General features: G+C 41.1%; 1 protein-coding gene across 7 annotated transcripts in view; it reads right to left on the reverse strand.

The window, feature by feature from the left end:
• The window catches only part of Dnm3 (dynamin 3), a 472254-nt gene that overhangs the window by 33041 nt on the left and 420212 nt on the right, over nt 1–19001 (reverse strand). For all 7 annotated transcript variants that reach the window (XM_047520009.1, XM_047520011.1, XM_047520008.1 and 4 more), the window contains one exon: nt 2821–2985. In XM_047520009.1, the coding sequence (XP_047375965.1) occupies nt 2821–2985 (165 nt within the window). The remainder of the gene's footprint in view (nt 1–2820; nt 2986–19001) is intronic.

Here is a 19001-nt window from a genome sequence, read left to right on the forward strand (position 1 = left end):
TTACCTGGCATGCTTAAGTAATGAAACAGCTGCTGCATTTCAGTAGACAAAGGCTTACAGTATGTCTGAAGCCAGGCATTTATTGCTGGGCTTTAAACTTCTTAAACAATCCCAGCTGGAGAACTGAGTGGCAGAACGCTTAATGTAAACTTTCAAAGGAAACTGCCCACCAAATTCTGAACCTTATGAAAGCTGGCTGAAACACATTCTTTCTCGGAAGGCTGGGCAGCCATTCCCATTTGGAAGAGGAAAGACCAGAGCTCCGCTTTAGGTAGACAGGAAGAAACAGGGACCCCATTTTAGGTGCTTCCTGGTTCTGGAGGAATAGCTAACTTTCCCACCCAAAGCTGTTTATAGAAGCGCTGGGTTCAGGGGTGGAATTAAGAATGAGCCGTGGAACTAAACTTTCTGGTGATTCTGTTACTGACCCTCTCCTGTGAGGATCTCAATGCAAACGCCCAGCACTACGCAGTGCAGACGTGCTGGGTTTGCTGCGTTTGTCTCCTTGGACTCAATCGGGCACAAATGGAATGAACAAAAAGGCTTCTGCAGAATAAGATGCTGCGAGAATATGAGTGCATTTTCAGAAAGACAAATATAGGTATGGATATAGGTAAATACAGAATTACATATATAATTAAAAATATGGAAAGTATATTAAAGAGATGAAATCACAAATATATTTTTTAAAGCAGGTAAAATAATAGTCATTCTACATACCTAAAACTCATCTCTGGTAGCTATAAAAAGTTATATTTCAAACAGAGACAACCATGATTTCTTAAGAATTCAGCATTACATGATGTTTTAGTCTTTTCCGCATTCTGGTTAGTCTCTGCTTCAAGGTTTGACCTCAGAGATCAGGTCTTAATTGAAGTCTCCTTTCTCATGACTTCTCTGAGGTCTCTCTCAAGACAACTAGCAATGCTCCCCGCTACCCCAGGGCTAATAATCTCCAGGTGAGGTTTGGGCCAGTCCATCAAAGCAAGCACCCTGCAGTGGGGCGGGAGGCCCTGCCTCTCGCTCTGTGTGTGTATGCGGGGTGCCTGTTGTTCTTGAGGAGGTGAAAGGAGAATAGATTTGCTGTAGGATTTCTTTTCCCTTTTAGCTAATTTGCGTCAAGCTGCTCCGCACAGCTCTCGACAGGAAGTGCCATTTCCTGTGCTGATGATTTAATACAGCACAGAGCGAAGCTGCGTTTGAACTGATGGCTGTACTAATGATTCTCCATGAAACAGTGAAAAAGATAAATGATTCTTAATCAGGACAATGTTTAAATAAGCAAGTGCCTGGATGTACCACAACAAAACAACCAAATTCACTTAAGCAAAGCTAAGAGGGTAATTTTAAAAATACACAGACTGTTGGTTTAATGCTTAGATTTTTCTAAATGGCTTATAGTCACTTTTTTTTTTTTTAAATTCTTTATCAGGTCTGTGCAGTACCTCAGTGTTCTGACTGAAGTTTAGAAGTGACTGAGTCCAACTTGGAGGGGCTGAATGATTTGCTTCAGGTCCCACACAGGCCACTGACCAAACCTAACAGTACAACTCATCGTTTCCACATTTCCCGTTGATTGCTCACCTGCTGCTCAGACTTCAAAGCCTCCTGCTAACCTTGCTTGAACACACAAAATGTACGTCAAAATAGCTAAAAGTGAGGGTGTTCACACAAGTGCTGGGGGCTTCTGAAGTCAAGGAATGTAGAGATCATGGTCAATGAATGGATTGTCAGACTCAGACATAACATTTTGAAATGAATCTTGAAACAGGGGTAAGAAGTATTTATAGTCCTTAAACAGCAGCCCTGTATTCATATGCATTGTATTCACATGCACTGCCTTCTGCAGCGATCTCCACATAGGCGATAGCTCCCACGATCAGTATTTTACACGTGGAGGAGACAGGCCAACAGCAGGGACCTGCCTTAGGCCCACGAAGGCTGCAGCAGAAACAGGCCACGAGCCAGGGCCCTCCTGAGCTCTAGTGTGAGGTTCTTTTCACTACCTTACCATCTGATCTTGGTCTCTCTCTAGAAATGCTCCTCTTCTTGGTTTAAATAAAAAGATATCCTTAGAAGACAAGTGTGAGTAAAATTACTGATGCCTTATTGTCAAGATTCAGAAAGTCTGCTACAAAACACCTCATGGTAACCTCCTGTTCTAAAAGATAAATTATCTGATAATTTGTATTATTTGTACTTTAAAAAGTTAACTACTGAAAAAACCAAACTGAACCACATAATTTAAGTATTACCTCCAGGTTGCTAGAAATAACCAGAAAAGCAGAGGTAGGCATTGTCCTTAGAAAAGCAGATCTGAATGACTTTGTATCCAAGGGATAGGGAAAGAAGTCCTTTTCTAGGTTAAAATAGCATTCCATGGTTTATAGAAGATGAAATAATCACACTAACGTGGAGCTACGCACATTGAGAATATACAGGGAAAATTATTTCCTTTGCCTTTGAGAAATTTCCTTTGCCAGGTTAAGAAGCCAGGGCACCTGGTCTCCTTACTGCCTTTGCAATTAATTTATACCATGACCAGGAATATAGTATTTTTGCTCTGCTTTATTATGAGCAAATTCATACCCTTCTAGAAGAGAACCAATGAAGAACTTCTTGGTACTGCAGCTAAAGTTTTAAATTTTCACTCCTAAGTTCTATTCCATTGCTTACCATTTGTAAAGGCAAAAATTACTGACCTGGGCAATGGGTGTTTCAATTATCCAGATAATGTCACAAAGAAACTCAAGAAGTGGTGCTCAGTTTCCAAGGGAGGATGGGTTAGAGGTTAAAAAGAGATGGCTCAGAGTCACTTACATTATTGATCATAAGGTGCATTATCGTCTTTGGAATTAGATCTCGGATGCACTTGTTGATAATGGACATGTAGGAGTCTACGAGGTTGCGAATGGTCTCCACTTGCCTCTCCAGTTGTGGGTCCATGGAAAAGTTCTCTGCTTGGCCATTCTCATCATTTTCGGTCTGGCAGAAAAGAAACAAAACATTAATTGCCTCACATTTGCTCAGAAGAATAAAAACACCAGACATTATCAAATGACCAACTTCTGCTTAGTATGTTTGGAATTTATAGCATTATATGGAAACATCTTTATCTCGCCATTCATCAATTAATTCTGAAAAAGAGATCAGTTACTTTTTAGTCTGCCATGTTTAGAAAGAACAAGTATTCTAATTCTGAATGAATGTTGAGCTGAATAACCAAAATGAACAGTCACCTAACAACATACTTTTAGCAAACAGTCTAATCTTAAGCCACTGGCAAGTTGGCCAAAGAAATGACGCCAAACATAGGATGCAATGTAATCTCCAGGGATGCTACACATTAGAAATAACCTTGATGCTGTTCTGGCACTTCTAGGTCTGCTCTGCATTGGATCAGCATTTGGATCAACCCAGATTCAAAACTAAACCTCCTAGGACTGGCCTGGAGCCAAAATAAGAGATATAGAAGGTGATTCATTCGTCCATGCACTTGCTGGAATTTGTTATGTAAATCCACACTTCTGTCATCACAGCTGAAGGCTGACTCCATTGTGGAAAACTTACCATTTTCACTTCCAACTTGTTATTCTTTGAATAAAACAGAACACATCTATACACAAAGAATTTATTTGTGCAACATGAGAGAAGCATCTGTTTTCTATACTAGAGGAGTTGAGCTAATTAATTTTGGCTTATCCACCAGAGGCTGGGGTGGAATGGCATCTTCGTCATTAAGGGTTGACCTATGGGCTTGGCATTGAAATCAATTTAGAACAAATGGTCTCCATTTCAAGTCAGGTTGAACCGTCTAAGCCCCAAAACATGATACAGATATTGTTTGTGGTCTGGCTACTTTCTAGTATTTGGAAAGATTTAATTATGAATGTAAAAGGGGAGAATAATTTATTGCTTCCAATGTGGACATGAAGGTTTTTTTTTTTTTTTTTTAAATACACACACTTTGATCTGCCAGGTTTTTAACCAACCAATCAGTTCTAGGCAAAACCGTGTGTTAAATGGCTTAACTCGACCTGTATAAGCCTTTCTTTGGAATCAATATGTATGTGTGAAAGACAGTTCACAAAATCAATAACAATACAGAGATTTATAATCATTTATAAGGTTTCTCTCACTCAGAAAGATCTAATACTTTAAAAACATTTAATATATGCTAACTCTTAAAGAACAGTTGCCATTTTTCAAGCTCAAGGGTCTGACCCCGTGCTTCGGGACAGAACAAGGCATTTCTGAGGCCCTGGACTGCTGCAAGAGCCGAGAGAGGATTGGAAGAGTCAAATGACAGCTGTCACCTATCCCACGGGCTTGCATCACTCAAGGAAAGAGTTGAATCAGGTGTCCTGTCATTATTCATTTTTGACAGTTTGTGATGCAGGCACAACAGGGCCTGGGATAGGTAAGCAGAAACTAAGGCCACAGAATGGTAAAGCCATAGAGGAAAGGTCAATCACAGTAATGAAAAAAGCCACTGTGCTCCCAGACTTCTGTGACACAGATGCCACTCCACGTCTGCAAATGGCCTCTGTGCCGCACCCAAATCCTCAAGAGGCAATGGTAATTGCAATGTCATTTTATCTTTTTTTTTTTTTTTTTTTTTTTTGCGGTGCTGGGGATGGAACCCAGGGCCTTGTAGCTTGCAAGGCAAGCTCTCTACCAACTGAGCTATCTCCCCAGCCCAGTGCAATGTCATTTTAAGGATGTTGTACGTGAACATGGAAGTTTTAGGTTCAGATCCAGGCTCTATCACACTGGGTGTGTGGTCACAGTAAGTCACCATTGTGACTGACCCAGCTTCCATATCTTTAAAATGGGGACACACTGACCTGGAAAACTTATGGTAGCTGAATGACACAATGGATACCATACAGCCTGGCCGAGGGCCGCAGAGGTGCTCGATAAATGTGAAGTGTCTTTCCTTTCTGAAAATTCATGTACTAACTGAGAGCGGCTTGACTCTCAACACACATTATGAACTTTAAAGATAAAAGGTTGAAGCATAAAACATGCTTAATTCAAATCTTATTTTAAAAGGCCAAACTACATCTATTTTATACCTCCACGTTTTCTGAAAACAAACCCCCTTGCCTGGGGCCCTCTCTTCTCTCCACACTGCCCACTGTGAAGATCTGTCATCTTTCAAACCTGCTCCACTAACACCTCTCCCCATGCCACAGGGGCCCTTCCCTGCCCCACCCCTCTTACACTTCACCCCCACACTGGCTTTTATTATTTAACGTCCAGCTTAGTCTATGCTTTGCCGCCTACTAGACTCTAAGATCTCCTTTATCTCCCCTTCCTAGAACCTAGCATAGAACTTGGTACTGGGAGGAGGAGAAGGGGGCAGAGTCAATACCACAAGTGGGTTTACCAAAGTCAAGTGCGCCTCAGGGCGTCCAGGAGTGCCTACTTGTTAGAAGAACAGAGACCAGAGAAACCTCAAGTTGATGGATTAGGATCCACCTCTGCTTGAAATAACTAAATAAACTATGAAATAGTTTATTAAATAACTATGAAAACTCTGTCTATACACAAGAATAGATGACCTACAGCTTTGTGAAGAAAATATTTTCTATATAAAGCAATCTAAACTTCTATAATGACTCCTATACAATTCTGTTTATCCCTCTGACCTGAAACATTCTTGAACTTTGCTGTTATGTTCTATAGTAGGGGGTGGTGGAACAATCTACTTCTCCCAGGAACACTTATTGAGCACCTACTGTGTTCATGCTAAACATTTCATATAGAAGATCTGCCCATGATCTTAGGAGGTGGGCATCATGTTCCTGTCAATCTATAGAAAAACACACTGAGGCTCTGAGGTTGAAATTGCTCAACAAATTTGAAATGAATATGAATTTAACCTAATTCCTTTTTTTCTTTAGGTATCAAAAACAGGAAGCCTGAAGTAATGAAATACTTATACATTGAGTCAGGTTTATATATAAAATAAATAAATGTAAAAAGCGTTTCTAGGAGAAAGATGGCACTGAAGTATTGATATTTGCAAGAAGTAAATGCCTGAGCTAAAAGAGAAAAGCAGCATAAATAGAGTATCCCAAATAAACTTCCAGGAAGATGAAGCACCAGGAAAACTGAATCGCCACTCACACTGTTAGATGGAAACACTGAATTTCCCCATTTTACATGACATTGCCTTATTTTTTTGCATATCAAAATGTGCAAGACACTGGCTTTCGCTTTTTGAAATCAGAAGCAACTGAAAAGCAGTGTTGGAGTGAATAAAGAACACTGACTTGATTCTCAACATAAAAAAGAAGATATTTCCAAAATAATGAATAAAACAATTTGAAATTGTCTTTTGCTTTGGGAAATGTTAGCAGACATATGGTCACATGCAGATCTTAACTCTTCTGATATTACAGTGGACATAAATAGGGGGTCACTGAATTCAAAATGCAAATTTGATTTCTGATTTTAGAAAGAAAAAAGCAATAATTGCCCCTTCTAATATGTCTAAGATGAGTGGGGGAAATGTATATAGAAGAAATTTTTCTTTTAACTGAGTAATTGCAGAGAGCTAATGTTCCCTTTTCTCTAACCCCAGCCCTAACCAGATTCTCCATCATGTTCCCTTCTGAATGTATCCTGTGTATGACTATGTATTTTTTCTTTGTTTAAATTATAGGATTGCAATAGGATTCTTTGCAGTCAAAGCACTGAAGTGACAGCTGTTTATCATTATCCTCATCAAGGGAATGTAAAATAAAAATAGTAATTTGTCTCTGATCTTTGAGGCAAAAAAGAATGGTCTGCAAACATTTAACCTTTTATGTGCAGGTTCATTGATGCTGTTTACAAAATGTGAATAATATTGTAGAAACCAGATTTCTTTTGAAAAATACAATGGACAGGCCTTGCAATTATTTTTTTCCTAAATAGCCTTTGAGAAATCTAATTCAATTTCTGCAATAAAAAACAACACTGTAAATGTGAAGTTGTTTATTAAAATGACTACAGCCTTCTTATGAAATTCTGTGCACACTCTTTAAGCATGTACTACTTTAACAGGTGAGGGAATGAAAGGGTCAATTATCAAGCTTGGGTTTGACTGAAAGGCCTCTTTTTTCATGTGTTTCCTTTTGCCTTTTCCCTTTCCTGAGCAAGAAAAATCTCTTATTTAATTATGTCACAGGCTTATTTGAGGACCATGGGAACCATTTTGAATAAGACCGGCGACTTCAGCTCTTTAAAGGTGGGATAATGGAAAGCAAGCAGATCCTGGTGGCAACAAGTACATTAAATGCCTGCAGAACCAAGGGTTCCTTTGCTGCCTCTGCTCCAACCAATGGGGGGCATCAGGCAATAACTACAGGTCTGCTCAAGAGATGTTTCCAGATAACTAACTCTTCCCTGCTTTTAGCCACCTATTATCATTACACAGAATTCTAAAACATAATGTAAAAAAATGCCATTTGGCTTTTTCTTAGCGAGTCTGGTGACCATTATGAAAACACTGTGACTGTGGTAACCCACCTTTGGGCTTTCCGGCTCCATCCCATGGAGAATGTTTTCACTGCAAACCTTTCCCCACTCCCAATCATTCGTTTCTAATTTGCTGAGGCCGGAGAGGTCCACAGCCAACCTGGAAAAGCTGCGTGAGAACCGCGGCCACCAAGCCTCTGCGGGTGGTCCGGGCTGCAGTCTGCACCCCGTGCCAGGTATTTCCCCGATCAACTCAGCAAATATTTATGTAGCGTCTGATGCGGTCTGTGAACGCCACAGAGGAAGTCTAGCAACGCAGGCCTCGCGCTGAGCTTCTGCAGCAGGACGCAAGGGAGACAGGGGTCGGTGAGTTTCAGATGTGCTGAGGGAGCTTTGGGCATGGTGGGCCTGCGGGCACCCTCGGGATGGGGACACGTGAAAAGGACCCTGGAAGTAGGGCGGCATTCAGAAGAAAGACTGGGGCGGGGGACACCTCAGGAGTTTCCCTTAGCACGGGCCCACATACAGTCGGGGCTTAATCCATGTGGTGGGACCAAAGAAGCAGACAAGCAGCACAGGCCATTTCCGGAGGGTTGGCTTTTGTTTCGGAGGGAAGACTGAGCTCCAGAAAGCCCGAGTCTGCTATGAGGGCATGAGGATGATCAGATGCCTCCCGAGACTTTAGCGCTCCTTAGAGGCTATTTTGTTTGTTTTTGTTTTATTCCGCCTTCTTTTTGGCTTGGGTGTAGCAAATGATCACTGCATTCAGCACCACACTTTGATAAAACGATCGTGATGACTAGGCCTGATCATTACTATAGCTTCGAGCTGTGACTGCCGTCAAAATGATGGGCAGCCAGGGGGACATGCACGTGATGAAGCATCCGTGACACAGGAAAAGCCCGGAGTCTGACCTGAGCCAGGCTGCTCGGGGGGACCCTGAGTTCACAGGCGGGACTGAACCTTGTCTGCCTGTGCTGAGTTCAGATCTGCTCTTCCGTGCCCCTCCCCCTTGTCCTTTTATTCTCCATATAACTTTTCATCTTTTTTCTCTAAGTAGCATCATAATTAGCATTATAAAACTATATGATTACTACAAAATTAAGCAGCCATGAAGTCTCAGAATTTTTAAAATGTTGACTTGAATAAAAAAAAAAAACTTTCTCAATTCTGATGTAGTTCTGTATTTTTCTTTTTAACTCTCTTTCAACCCAAAAGCTTCCTAGTGTTCTCTGTTTCTGTGTGGTACCAGCATATATCTAAATTCCTAATAAGTAACTTGGGTGATGACAATGTGAATAACTGAAGTTTGGGAGACAGAAGGGGTGGGGGGCTGGTCTCATATAAACCAGAGTTCATACAATTGCATCTGCATTTAAGATACAATAAAACAATTGCTTTCATCTGAGACATAAAAAATGTGGATATGAGATTTTTTTTAAAAGAAATGTCTGAAAAACTTGTGTCTCCTATCCTGCACTGCTCTTTTAATCTCTCTTAAAGGCCTCTATGTATTGTTTATAGGAATATGAAAAATTCATGTCAAGTGTTTTCAGCACAATATAAGAATATGGCTATTTAAATAATCTTACTGTCAATTTTTTTAAAAATTGTAAATATTTGGGGAAAAATCTCAATCTTTATATACTGAATTGCTTTTCATAAAGAAACAGCCTTTCATCTAAACAGTATATACTTGAAACAAAATAATTTACATAGTTCCTTTAAAAACAACCACTCCTCCATTCTTAGGGTGAAGCTGATGCTCACTCTACACTCAAGAGAGTCTGCAAACACTGCCAGAGAAGGAGGTGTTTCCAAATGTGACCAGGACAGCCACATACGTATGGCCCATGAGAGCAGAACAGCTCTTCAACGTGTTGATCACCATGAAGCTCTTTTGGAGTGATTCCTTTGCTGCTACTAATCTTTAACATCGCCATCACCACAAATCTTCACATATGCAAATAATCAAATATTATTATCACAAGAAAATCTACTGAGGGCACTGAAGCTGATACCGAGAGTGAGAACGACTGGATGAAGATTCTAATTCTCAGGGAATAACCATGCTGTCTGGTTTACTTTCTTCTTGTTACTTCTGCTACGGTTTGAATGTGGTCCCTAAAGTTCATATGTTGGAAACTTCATCCCTAGTGCCACAGTGCTGGGAGGTGGGCCCAAAAGGAGATGGACAGTTGGGGAGGCCCCGTCCTGGTGAACAGATTGAGGTGCTTCGCACAGGAGTGAGTGAGTTATGGAAGGTGGATCTTCAGGAGAGCACGTCTGGCCCCGTCTTGCTCCTTGACCTTGCCCTCCCTTGCCCTCCTTCCTTCTATCATGGGATGATGCAGCACAAGGCCCCCACCAGAGGCCAGCACCAAGCCCTTGGACTTCCCAGTCTCCAGAACCATGAGCCCAATAATTTGTGTTCATTATAAATCTCCCAGCCTCTGACTTAAAATTCTTTGGACATATGCCCAGGAGTGGGATAACTGAGTCAAATGGTAGTTCCACTCCTAGTTTTTTTTTTTTTTTTTTTTTTTGAGGAATCTGCATATTGCTTTCCAGAGAGGTTACACCAACATGCAGTCTCACCAACAGTACATGAGCATTCTCTTTTCCTCAATCCTCACCAACATTTATTTTTACCTTGTTTTCTTGATAACTGCCATTCTGACTGGAGTGAGATGAAATCCAGTGTAGTTTTAATTTGTATTTCTCTAATTGCTATAATGCTGAACATTTTTCATATATTTGTTGACCATTCACATTTCTTCTTTTAAGAGGGGTCTGTTCAGTTCCTTTGTCCATTTATTGATTTTTTTTTTCTGTTAAGTTTTTTTGAATTCTTTGTATATCCTGGAAATTTAAAATCAGCATACTATAATGATGCAGACACATCAATGATTATAGCAGCTCAATTCACAAGAGCTAAGCTATGGAACCAACTAAGATGGCCACCAACAGATGAATGGATAAAGAAACTGTGATATACATGATAACTGTGATAATATACACGGAATATTACTCAGTCATAAAGCTGAATGACTTTATGACATTTGCCAGTAAATGGATGGATCTGGAGAATATCATGCTAAGTGAAATAAGCCAATTCCAAAAAACCAAAGGTGGAATGTTTTCACTGATAAGTGGAAGCAAAACCACAACAAAGTGGTGGTGAGGGGAAGAAGAGAAGTTCAGTAGATTAGACAAAGGGGAATGAAAGGAAGGGAGGGAGATAGGGAGAGGAAAGACAGTAGAGTAAGGCTAACATAATTTTCCTGTGCACATATATGAAAATACCTAAGTGAATCCCACCATGGTGTCCACACAGAAAAAGGGGTCCTAATTAGAATAAGATATTTTCCATGCTTGTATAATTTTATCAAAACAGAGTCTACTGACATGTATAACTAAGAGGAACCAATTTAAAAAAGAGAAAGAAATCCAACTTTAAAAAAATGACCCAGCCTCAGGTATTTTGTTACAGCAATAGGAAACAGATTAAGACATACCTCCTATCCCTCTTTTGAAACTATTTGTGTGTGTGCACACGGGTACTGCCTACTCAACAGTATGGAGACATGAAGTCCAGAAACAAAACTGTCTTTTTGTCACCTTAATGCTGATGTTTGCTTTGGCTATCAAATTTTTCTACAACTTCTCAAGAGTGGTAAAAGTTAAGTGAGGTGACATTGCTTAAAGATCAGGGACTCATAGCTGCATATGTAATATAAATTAAAACTATTTTATAGTACATTTTATAAAAACAAGCAACTATTGTTTGAAAAAAATTCTGTATTGTTTTAAAATATGTAGTACATGAGACTGTCCTGAAGATTGTATTAAGACTTATAAGTAAGACTTGAGGTACAGGAGAGAAAGTTAGTGTAGATTCTTAAAGGCGTTCTTCCCTAGATTGTTTTAAAAATAGTTTAGCAGCAGAAATAAGATTACAACTACTAATATCATATTATAACTACAAATTATGAGTTTGTAATTCTAAATGATCTCTTTTATGACCAGTGTCAAGATTTTGTTTTACAGTCACAAGGTAACTTTAAAGATGAAAATGTTAAGAAAACGCATTACTGCATGTATTCACATTTTTCTCCCCAAGTTTCTCTTTTTCCTTACCATGACTAAAGTTCCTGGATATGTTACTTACTAGTGAATCCTATGGTTTTCCCTCTGCTTATTGTTTGTGTTTATTGAGAACCTATAAATAGTTTCAACTTAGACAAAATCGTTTCTGAATTAGAGAATTTTTTAGTTAAATGAGAGACTTAATAGACTCACTTTTCTTAGAAATTCTCACCACAAAATTTCATAGTACGTTGGCAGTCAAATGAATCAGAGAGACCTGACAACGTGATCTAATTCAATATAATTCCTAGCCGTGTTCCTCACCCACAGCTGGGAATGTGTCTAAAATAGGAAACGCCTCCATCAGATGCATGTCCGCAGTATCCCTGAAGTGCAAGATCAAAACCCACCTGGCTCAGGCGGGACACCTCAAGTGCCCAAGCCCACCTGTCTGAGTGGGATGTAGAAGCTGAGAGAAGGAACAATGGAATCAGACAACATTTATTTACTTCTTGGCCTGGTCACTGCCTAGCTTTGTGAACGTTACGAGTTCACGTTAGGAAGTCACACAGCTCTCCTAGGCCCTGATTCTTGTGCCAGCATGAGAAGCACCTTCTGGTCACATGAGGAAATGTGCAAAGGCACTCACCACGTGCCCACCTGTCCTGGGTGCTCAGGAGACATTAACCATTTTCATCATTTGAGATAAATGATATAAATCTGAGTTTATAAAATTCATAAATATGAGCTTGGGTTAAAAATAAAGAACCCCAAAAGGACCCATTTCCTCCCATCCGTGGGGAGCTGGGAAAGGTCCGGCCTCATCTGAAGCTCCAGGAAAAAGGCTACTGGCAGCCCCAGACCCCACGCCACCTGCACTCACCCACGGGAACCAGGGAGGGTCTCCTCCCCAATCCACAGTCTTGGGACTATGCCTTCTGTTGCCAAAATCCTAGTATCACCTTGCCTGCCCCTTGGGACTTGGGAAGGTCCCAATTGCTTCCCGCAGCTCTAGAAATACACCTACCAGTGCTTCAAACCCTGGGTTTCCTCCCAGGCCATAGCCTTTGGACTCCAGCTGCTGGTGCAAGAAGTCCTGGCTTCTCCTGCACCTATCTTGTGGGTCCTGTGGAAGTTCTGCCCATGCCGTGCAGCTCCAGGACACAGCTACCTGTGCCCCAAATCCAACACTGCCTGCATTTGCCCCACAGGAAAGAGGAAAAGTCTCCTTCCTGGCTCACAGCCTTGGAACTCGAATTTCTGGTGCAGAAAGTTCTGGCATCACCCCAGCTTGTCCCTGGGGACCAGGGGAACGTCCCACCCATATCCTGCTCTTCCAGGACTGTAGGTACCAAGACCACAAGCCCCAGTGCCATCTGTTCTTGACCCGAGAGGCCTAGGGAAGGTCTCCTCCCCAGCCCACAGACTTGGACCACAGTTGCTGATGCCCAAGGTCCGGGCATCACTTGGACTTGTCCTCGGGACTGGAAAGGTATAGCCTGGGTCCCACAGCTCCAGGAAAATGACTGCCAGCTACAAACTCCAGCACCATCTGAAGACCTCATGGTACTAAGGAAGTTCCCCTCTGCATCCCACAAGCTTGAGTATGTGGTCACCAGTGCCACACACCTCAGCACCACCTGTGACTCCAAAACCGTGGCTGCTGGTGCCACAGGCCCGGGCATCTCCAAAGTCCATCCCGAGGGTCCTGGGGAAGGTTCTCTTCACATCTATGGCTCAGGGACTGTGGCTGCTGGTGACACAAAACTTTGGTGTCACCTGTGCTTAGTCCAAAGGACATTGGGACAGCCTTTTCTACATCCTGGGTCACAAACGCTGTGGCAGTTACGTCGCAAGCCCAGTTTCACCGGTGTGTGACTCTGTGGAGCCCTACCACACGTACGTGTGGAAGCGCGTGTCCACTGCGGGCACACAACACTGTCATGGAGACCACAGAGGCACTCACGCTACGCAGATCAAGGAGAGGCAACGAAATCACCCTAACCAAAGTCAAAGTGCCCACCCACCTGACACACTGCATCTCATCTAAATAAAAAATCTTGTCCTATGAAAGCTACTTCATAAAACTGGAAGAGGTGACTGTTGTACGAGATGCACAGATGCTGATGTAGGGAGGCCAGAAACACCACACCTCCAAGGAAACAGTAATGTTCCAGAAAAGGACCCCATCTGAATGAAACGTATGAAAGGACTGAAAAGGAATTTAAAACAGTTATCCTGTGGAAACCCTAAAACAAAAGGACACAGGTAATACACAGAAATGAGAAAAACAATTCAGGATATGAATGAGAAATTCAAAATAGAGTTAGAAATCATAAAAAAAGAACCAATTAGAAATCTTGGAGCTAAAAACTTCAATTAATAAAACCAAAAACACAATGGATGGCTTCAGTAACAGACCAGAATAAGCAGAACAATTTCTGAACAGGGGTTTAGGTCATTAACTAAGAATAAAAACAACAATAGCAACAACAACAAAACCCCAAACCATGAACACAGAAAACAAAACAACAACAACAACAAAAGAATTTAAAAGAGTAAAGAAAGCCTACGAGGCATGGAATACCATTGAGTGAACAAACGTTCACATTATGTGAATCCTAGAAGGTGAAGAAAAGAGTAAAGGCATAGAAAACCTGTCTTAGAAAATAAGCAGAAAATGGCTCAGATCTTACAAATCGATGTGGCCATCCAGATATGAAAACTGCAAAGGACCTCAACTTGATTCTGCCAAAAAGACTGTCACCAAGGCACATTACAGTTGAAATGTCGAAAGCTTAAGACAAGGAGAGAAATCTAGAAACAGCAAGAGAAAGCATCAATTCACATCTAAAGGAATGACCACTAGACACAGCATGTTCCTCAGCAGCAACCTTAGAGGCCAGAGGAGGGTGGGATGAGAGAGCCAAATCCCGAAAGAACAAAGCAGCCAAGAGAGAACACTACAAAGGGCAAAGCAAGCCTTTCCTAGATACGCAGAAGCAGGGAACTCGCCACTACCAGAGCAGTCTTGAAAAAATACTTAAGTCCTACATCAGAAACAAAAGGACAGAAGCCGCCATCATGAAAACACAAAAATGCACGAAGCTCACTAGGAGAACACGCACATGAAGGAAAAAGAAAACTAAACTTTAATGTGACCAAAAACTACCAAATCACAAAGCTAAATAAGAGAGAGGTGGAAAGGAACAAAGAATATTCAAAACTAACAGAAAAGAACTAAAGGATAGGAAGAAGTTCATATCTATCAGTGATGACCTTGAACGTAAGTGGATTAAATTATCAAATACTTTCACTCTCATGTTTTCTGCAGCATTATTCACAATAGCCAAAATATGAAATCTCTATCAGTGGGTGAATGGATCAAGAGAAGGTGCATTATATACACACTGAAACATTAGTCAGCCATAAAAAAGGACGCAGTCCTGTTATTTTTAGTGACATGGATTCAGAAATAAGAATTAAGAGAAATAAGGCAGACACATGTTCTCTTCTGTTTTGGGAAACTTAAAAGTCAATATTGTAGAAGAATGGACTGGAATGAAATAGTGGTCACTAGAAACTGGGAAGGACAGTGGGGAGGGAGATGGCAAGAAACTCAAAACAGGGCACCAAAACACAGAGAGGAGTTGGCTCTGTTTTCCTACAGCCCAGGAGAGTCGCTGCAAGTTAAAATAGTCTATGATACATTTCAAAATAACTTGAACATGAAATCCCCATGGGTCAAGAGGACTAGTGTCTGAGGAGATGGAAGTGTCTGTTACCCTGATCTGACACATTGTGGACATGTACTGAATTACCATAATGCATCCCATAAAGATGTGCAAATACTATGCCTCAAGAAAAAAATAAATGAAACTCAAAAGGGTTTCTTTTAGGTGTTTTCTAAATTAGACAACAAAACTGGGCTATGAACGTACTGATAAATATTCGTGAGGTATTATAACAAATGCATCAGACGCTTTACTGCCTGAGCATGAAAGCATGGCCTTACTCTTTGGAGGCCCTTAGCTCTGACTATAAGAAAAGGAAGGTGTATTTAAGTGCAGTGTAAACAGTCAGAGTTGTTCAGAATGGCATGTGGAAGGAGCCCTTGCTCACTGTGTGCATGTAATTTGCTCTCCATTGTAGAAGAACCCCGAGTGCCGACAAGTGGGAGGGTGGGCTGGGTGAATGGTTTCTGCCAATTCCCCTAGAGATACAGTGTGTCAAACCAGATGCATTTGTGTATTTTAGCTCTGAAATTACCAGGCTGTCAAGGAACATAGATTTGCTGGTCAAAAAGGAAAAATAATGACTTTATTTGTAATAATTCTAGGAACACATCAACTAAACAAACAAGAGATGAAGCTGAAGAGCCTCACACATGATATCTCAGTGGATCCTCGCAGCAGTCTTTGGAAACAGAAGTACAGCGAAGGATAGATCCTGTGGTGTGAAGGTAGACCAGTTGATTCTGCTACACACTAACTGGTTTAATTTAAGTTCTGCGTCCTTCAGTTTTCTATTGAGGAAGCCTACCTGCTACCATAACTACCCATCAAAGGGTAGTTACCTGGCACACAGCAATCAGTCAATAAATGTCAGCCATGATTCTTCTCTCCGTTTTAGGAAGAAGAAATTCAAATACTAGGGAAGGGAGGTCCAAATTGGAGGCTGATCTAATTTTCCTTGGGCATATTTTATGCTTTTTCTCATTAGCATGGGCTCAATAAAACTGAATACTAAAAGGGAAATTAAGTAAAAAGTGACAAATTTATTTACAGTGAGAACTTTTTCTTACTTGTCAACAAGTGATGATACAGTGTTTCAGAATTCCAAGTCTAGCTCTCTCCCATGGAAGATGATGCCAGCCACATTTTTAGCAGCCCATTGAAAAGCAAAAGAGTTGAAGTTCCTTTTCATAACAATTTAAGTGAGTGCATTAAAAATGCTATCATTTCAGCAGTTAACATGGTGCCTCCTCTGAAGTCATACACTAAGCCCTAACCCCAGCCCTTCCACCTGTGCTGTTTGCAGATGGGGTTTTAGCGAGGTCATTAAGTTAAAATGAGGTCTTCGGGCGGACCTTAACCCAGTGCCACTGATACTTGTTACATGAAGAGCAACGTGAACACAGGCACCCAGAGGTGAGGCCAGGGGATGGCACAGGAGGAAAGGGCTCTCCAGGAGCTACGGAGGGAGGACTCAGAAGAAAGCACCCAGTTGCTACCGCATCCTAGACTTCCAGCTTTGAGAATTGTGAGAATACACATTTTATCTTGCTTAAGCCGCTTGGTCCACGGTAATTTGTTCTGGTAATCCTCATACACTAAGGCAACATGCAATCAATGAATCAATATAAAATTATTAATGAGATATTTTACCTCTTTGTTTTAGTACTGAGATTTAAAATCCAGTATGTATTTTACACTCACAGCATGTGGGGAATCTGGGCCACATTCCAAGTGCTCAGTAACCATTTGCAGCTAGTGGCTACCACAGGACCCTCGAGGTACACACCCCAGGATGATTCTTTTTAAAGTTCTAAAGAAATACATGCTCATTACAAAAAAAAAAAAAAGACACCAATAAAGAAAAAGCCACGCTAGGAAAAATGAATTAATTGATGACTTACGAACAATCTTACTCTTAAATTCAAATTCTATCACTAAACAACATTGCTGAATCATTTCAATTAAAAAAATTGCATTAGTTTGATATTCTCCACACAACTACCTGATAAATCCAAGGTTCTCTGGGTGAATGTGCCAAGTTTAATTTCCTGTTGGTTGCAGTGTCCAAATGAGACTTCGAGAGAATATAAAAAGGTGCCGTTAACTTAATCAGTCATGCAGTTCATTTGAACATCTATTGAAATACTGTCAGTAAGAAGATAAAGTCCAAGGAGCATTTATGGTTTTAAGAGGACAGGAGGGAGCAATATACTTTACAGAAATCCACTCAAAATGGGGATGGTGTTGGTGCCGCACTGGTTTCTGGGTCATCCACGAGTGACTTTCCCACTTGGGTTTTTTCGCCCTCCCTGGGTTCCAACATTCATTTACTGCCCCTTCTGTTGGCCATCAGTATCTGCATCATGGACACACTCCTCTCCCACGTCAGATGCATTTGCTAACAATCAATGTTCTGTTGAACAGGCTGTCAGACAGCGAAGGCTGAACTTCCTGATCAAGCTGATGTTGGGAAAGGCCTGCCAGTTTTCGTGTGTTTCTTGGGTTTCTGTTTTGCTGTGTCTCAGCCTGTGGAAGCTTGTTTTACACCTGTCCACTGATGGCTGATGTTCACTGGAATGTGACCAAAACGTTCTTAAAGCCACTACTCTCGTGACAAGCCCTGTGTTTGAGCCCTGTGACCATTCATCGTCAGCACCTCTTCTGGGTGCTCTCCTCCACAGGATGTACAGCTTCGCCTCTCTAGACAACCCTTTAAGGACAGGCGAAGCGCAGGGCAGTCTGCATGACCCACTCAAGGTCTGTTTCTCAATTGGGGGTCCGTGGATGTATTCCTAGGGATAGGAAAAATTTTCAATGACGATTTTCAATGTTTTAAAATTTGCTAAATCTTTTAAACATGTAATGCCCTCAGTGACTACATTGTTACCATTTTATACTTTATCAATTGGTATTTCTTAGACTCCTTTTCAAAAATCATAACCATAACATGATCGTCATGCCGAGAATATTTAACACGAACTGCTTAACATCAATGACCACTTATAAAAATCTTTTTATTTCAGAAATTTAAAATATACGTAAAAGAAGAGTAGAGAGAAGAGCATAAATTAGCCTCTAGGTGCTGCTGACTCAGCTTTTAAAATTCACTGCATGTTCAGCCTTGTTTCCATGTACCCTCCTAAACTCCTGTGAGGCAAACCCCAGATTATCCAGTATCACATGACAGTATTTCAGTAGTGAGTCTGAAAAGGTAAAAGACCTTAGAAAACAGTCACAATACTGCTGTCACTAGATGTCATTAATCCATCTTAAAGTATTGATAGTGATTTTTAACTTTATCACATATTCAGTGTCCTCACTATCTTTCCCCAATTAGCTTTGGAAAAGGTGTTTTTGAGTTTATGTTTACACTGGGATCCAAATAAGTTCATATGCTGTGATTCTAGGTATCTCTCGGGTCTCTTTTAACCTGCAGACGTCTCCCCCATATCTTTCTCTCTCGCTCTCTCTAATTTGTTGTTAAAAAACGCAATCATTTGTCCTGTAGATCACGCCACCTCCCTGCTCCAGCCTGGGTTTGCCTAACAGTCTCCCCAGCTAGCCTCTACTGTGCTCTGAGAGCCTCTGTATTTTCTCTAAGTTGGAGTTTGGGTCTGGAGGCTCAAGGACTTTTTGAGTTAGGAAAAGGGATCTATGTCAAAACTGACAGGCAGACTAGATCCCAGTGTTGTAGAGCAGAAAACG

The sequence above is a fragment of the Sciurus carolinensis genome, chromosome 12, assembly GCF_902686445.1.
Source record: "Sciurus carolinensis chromosome 12, mSciCar1.2, whole genome shotgun sequence".
Lineage (NCBI taxonomy): Eukaryota > Metazoa > Chordata > Mammalia > Rodentia > Sciuridae > Sciurus > Sciurus carolinensis.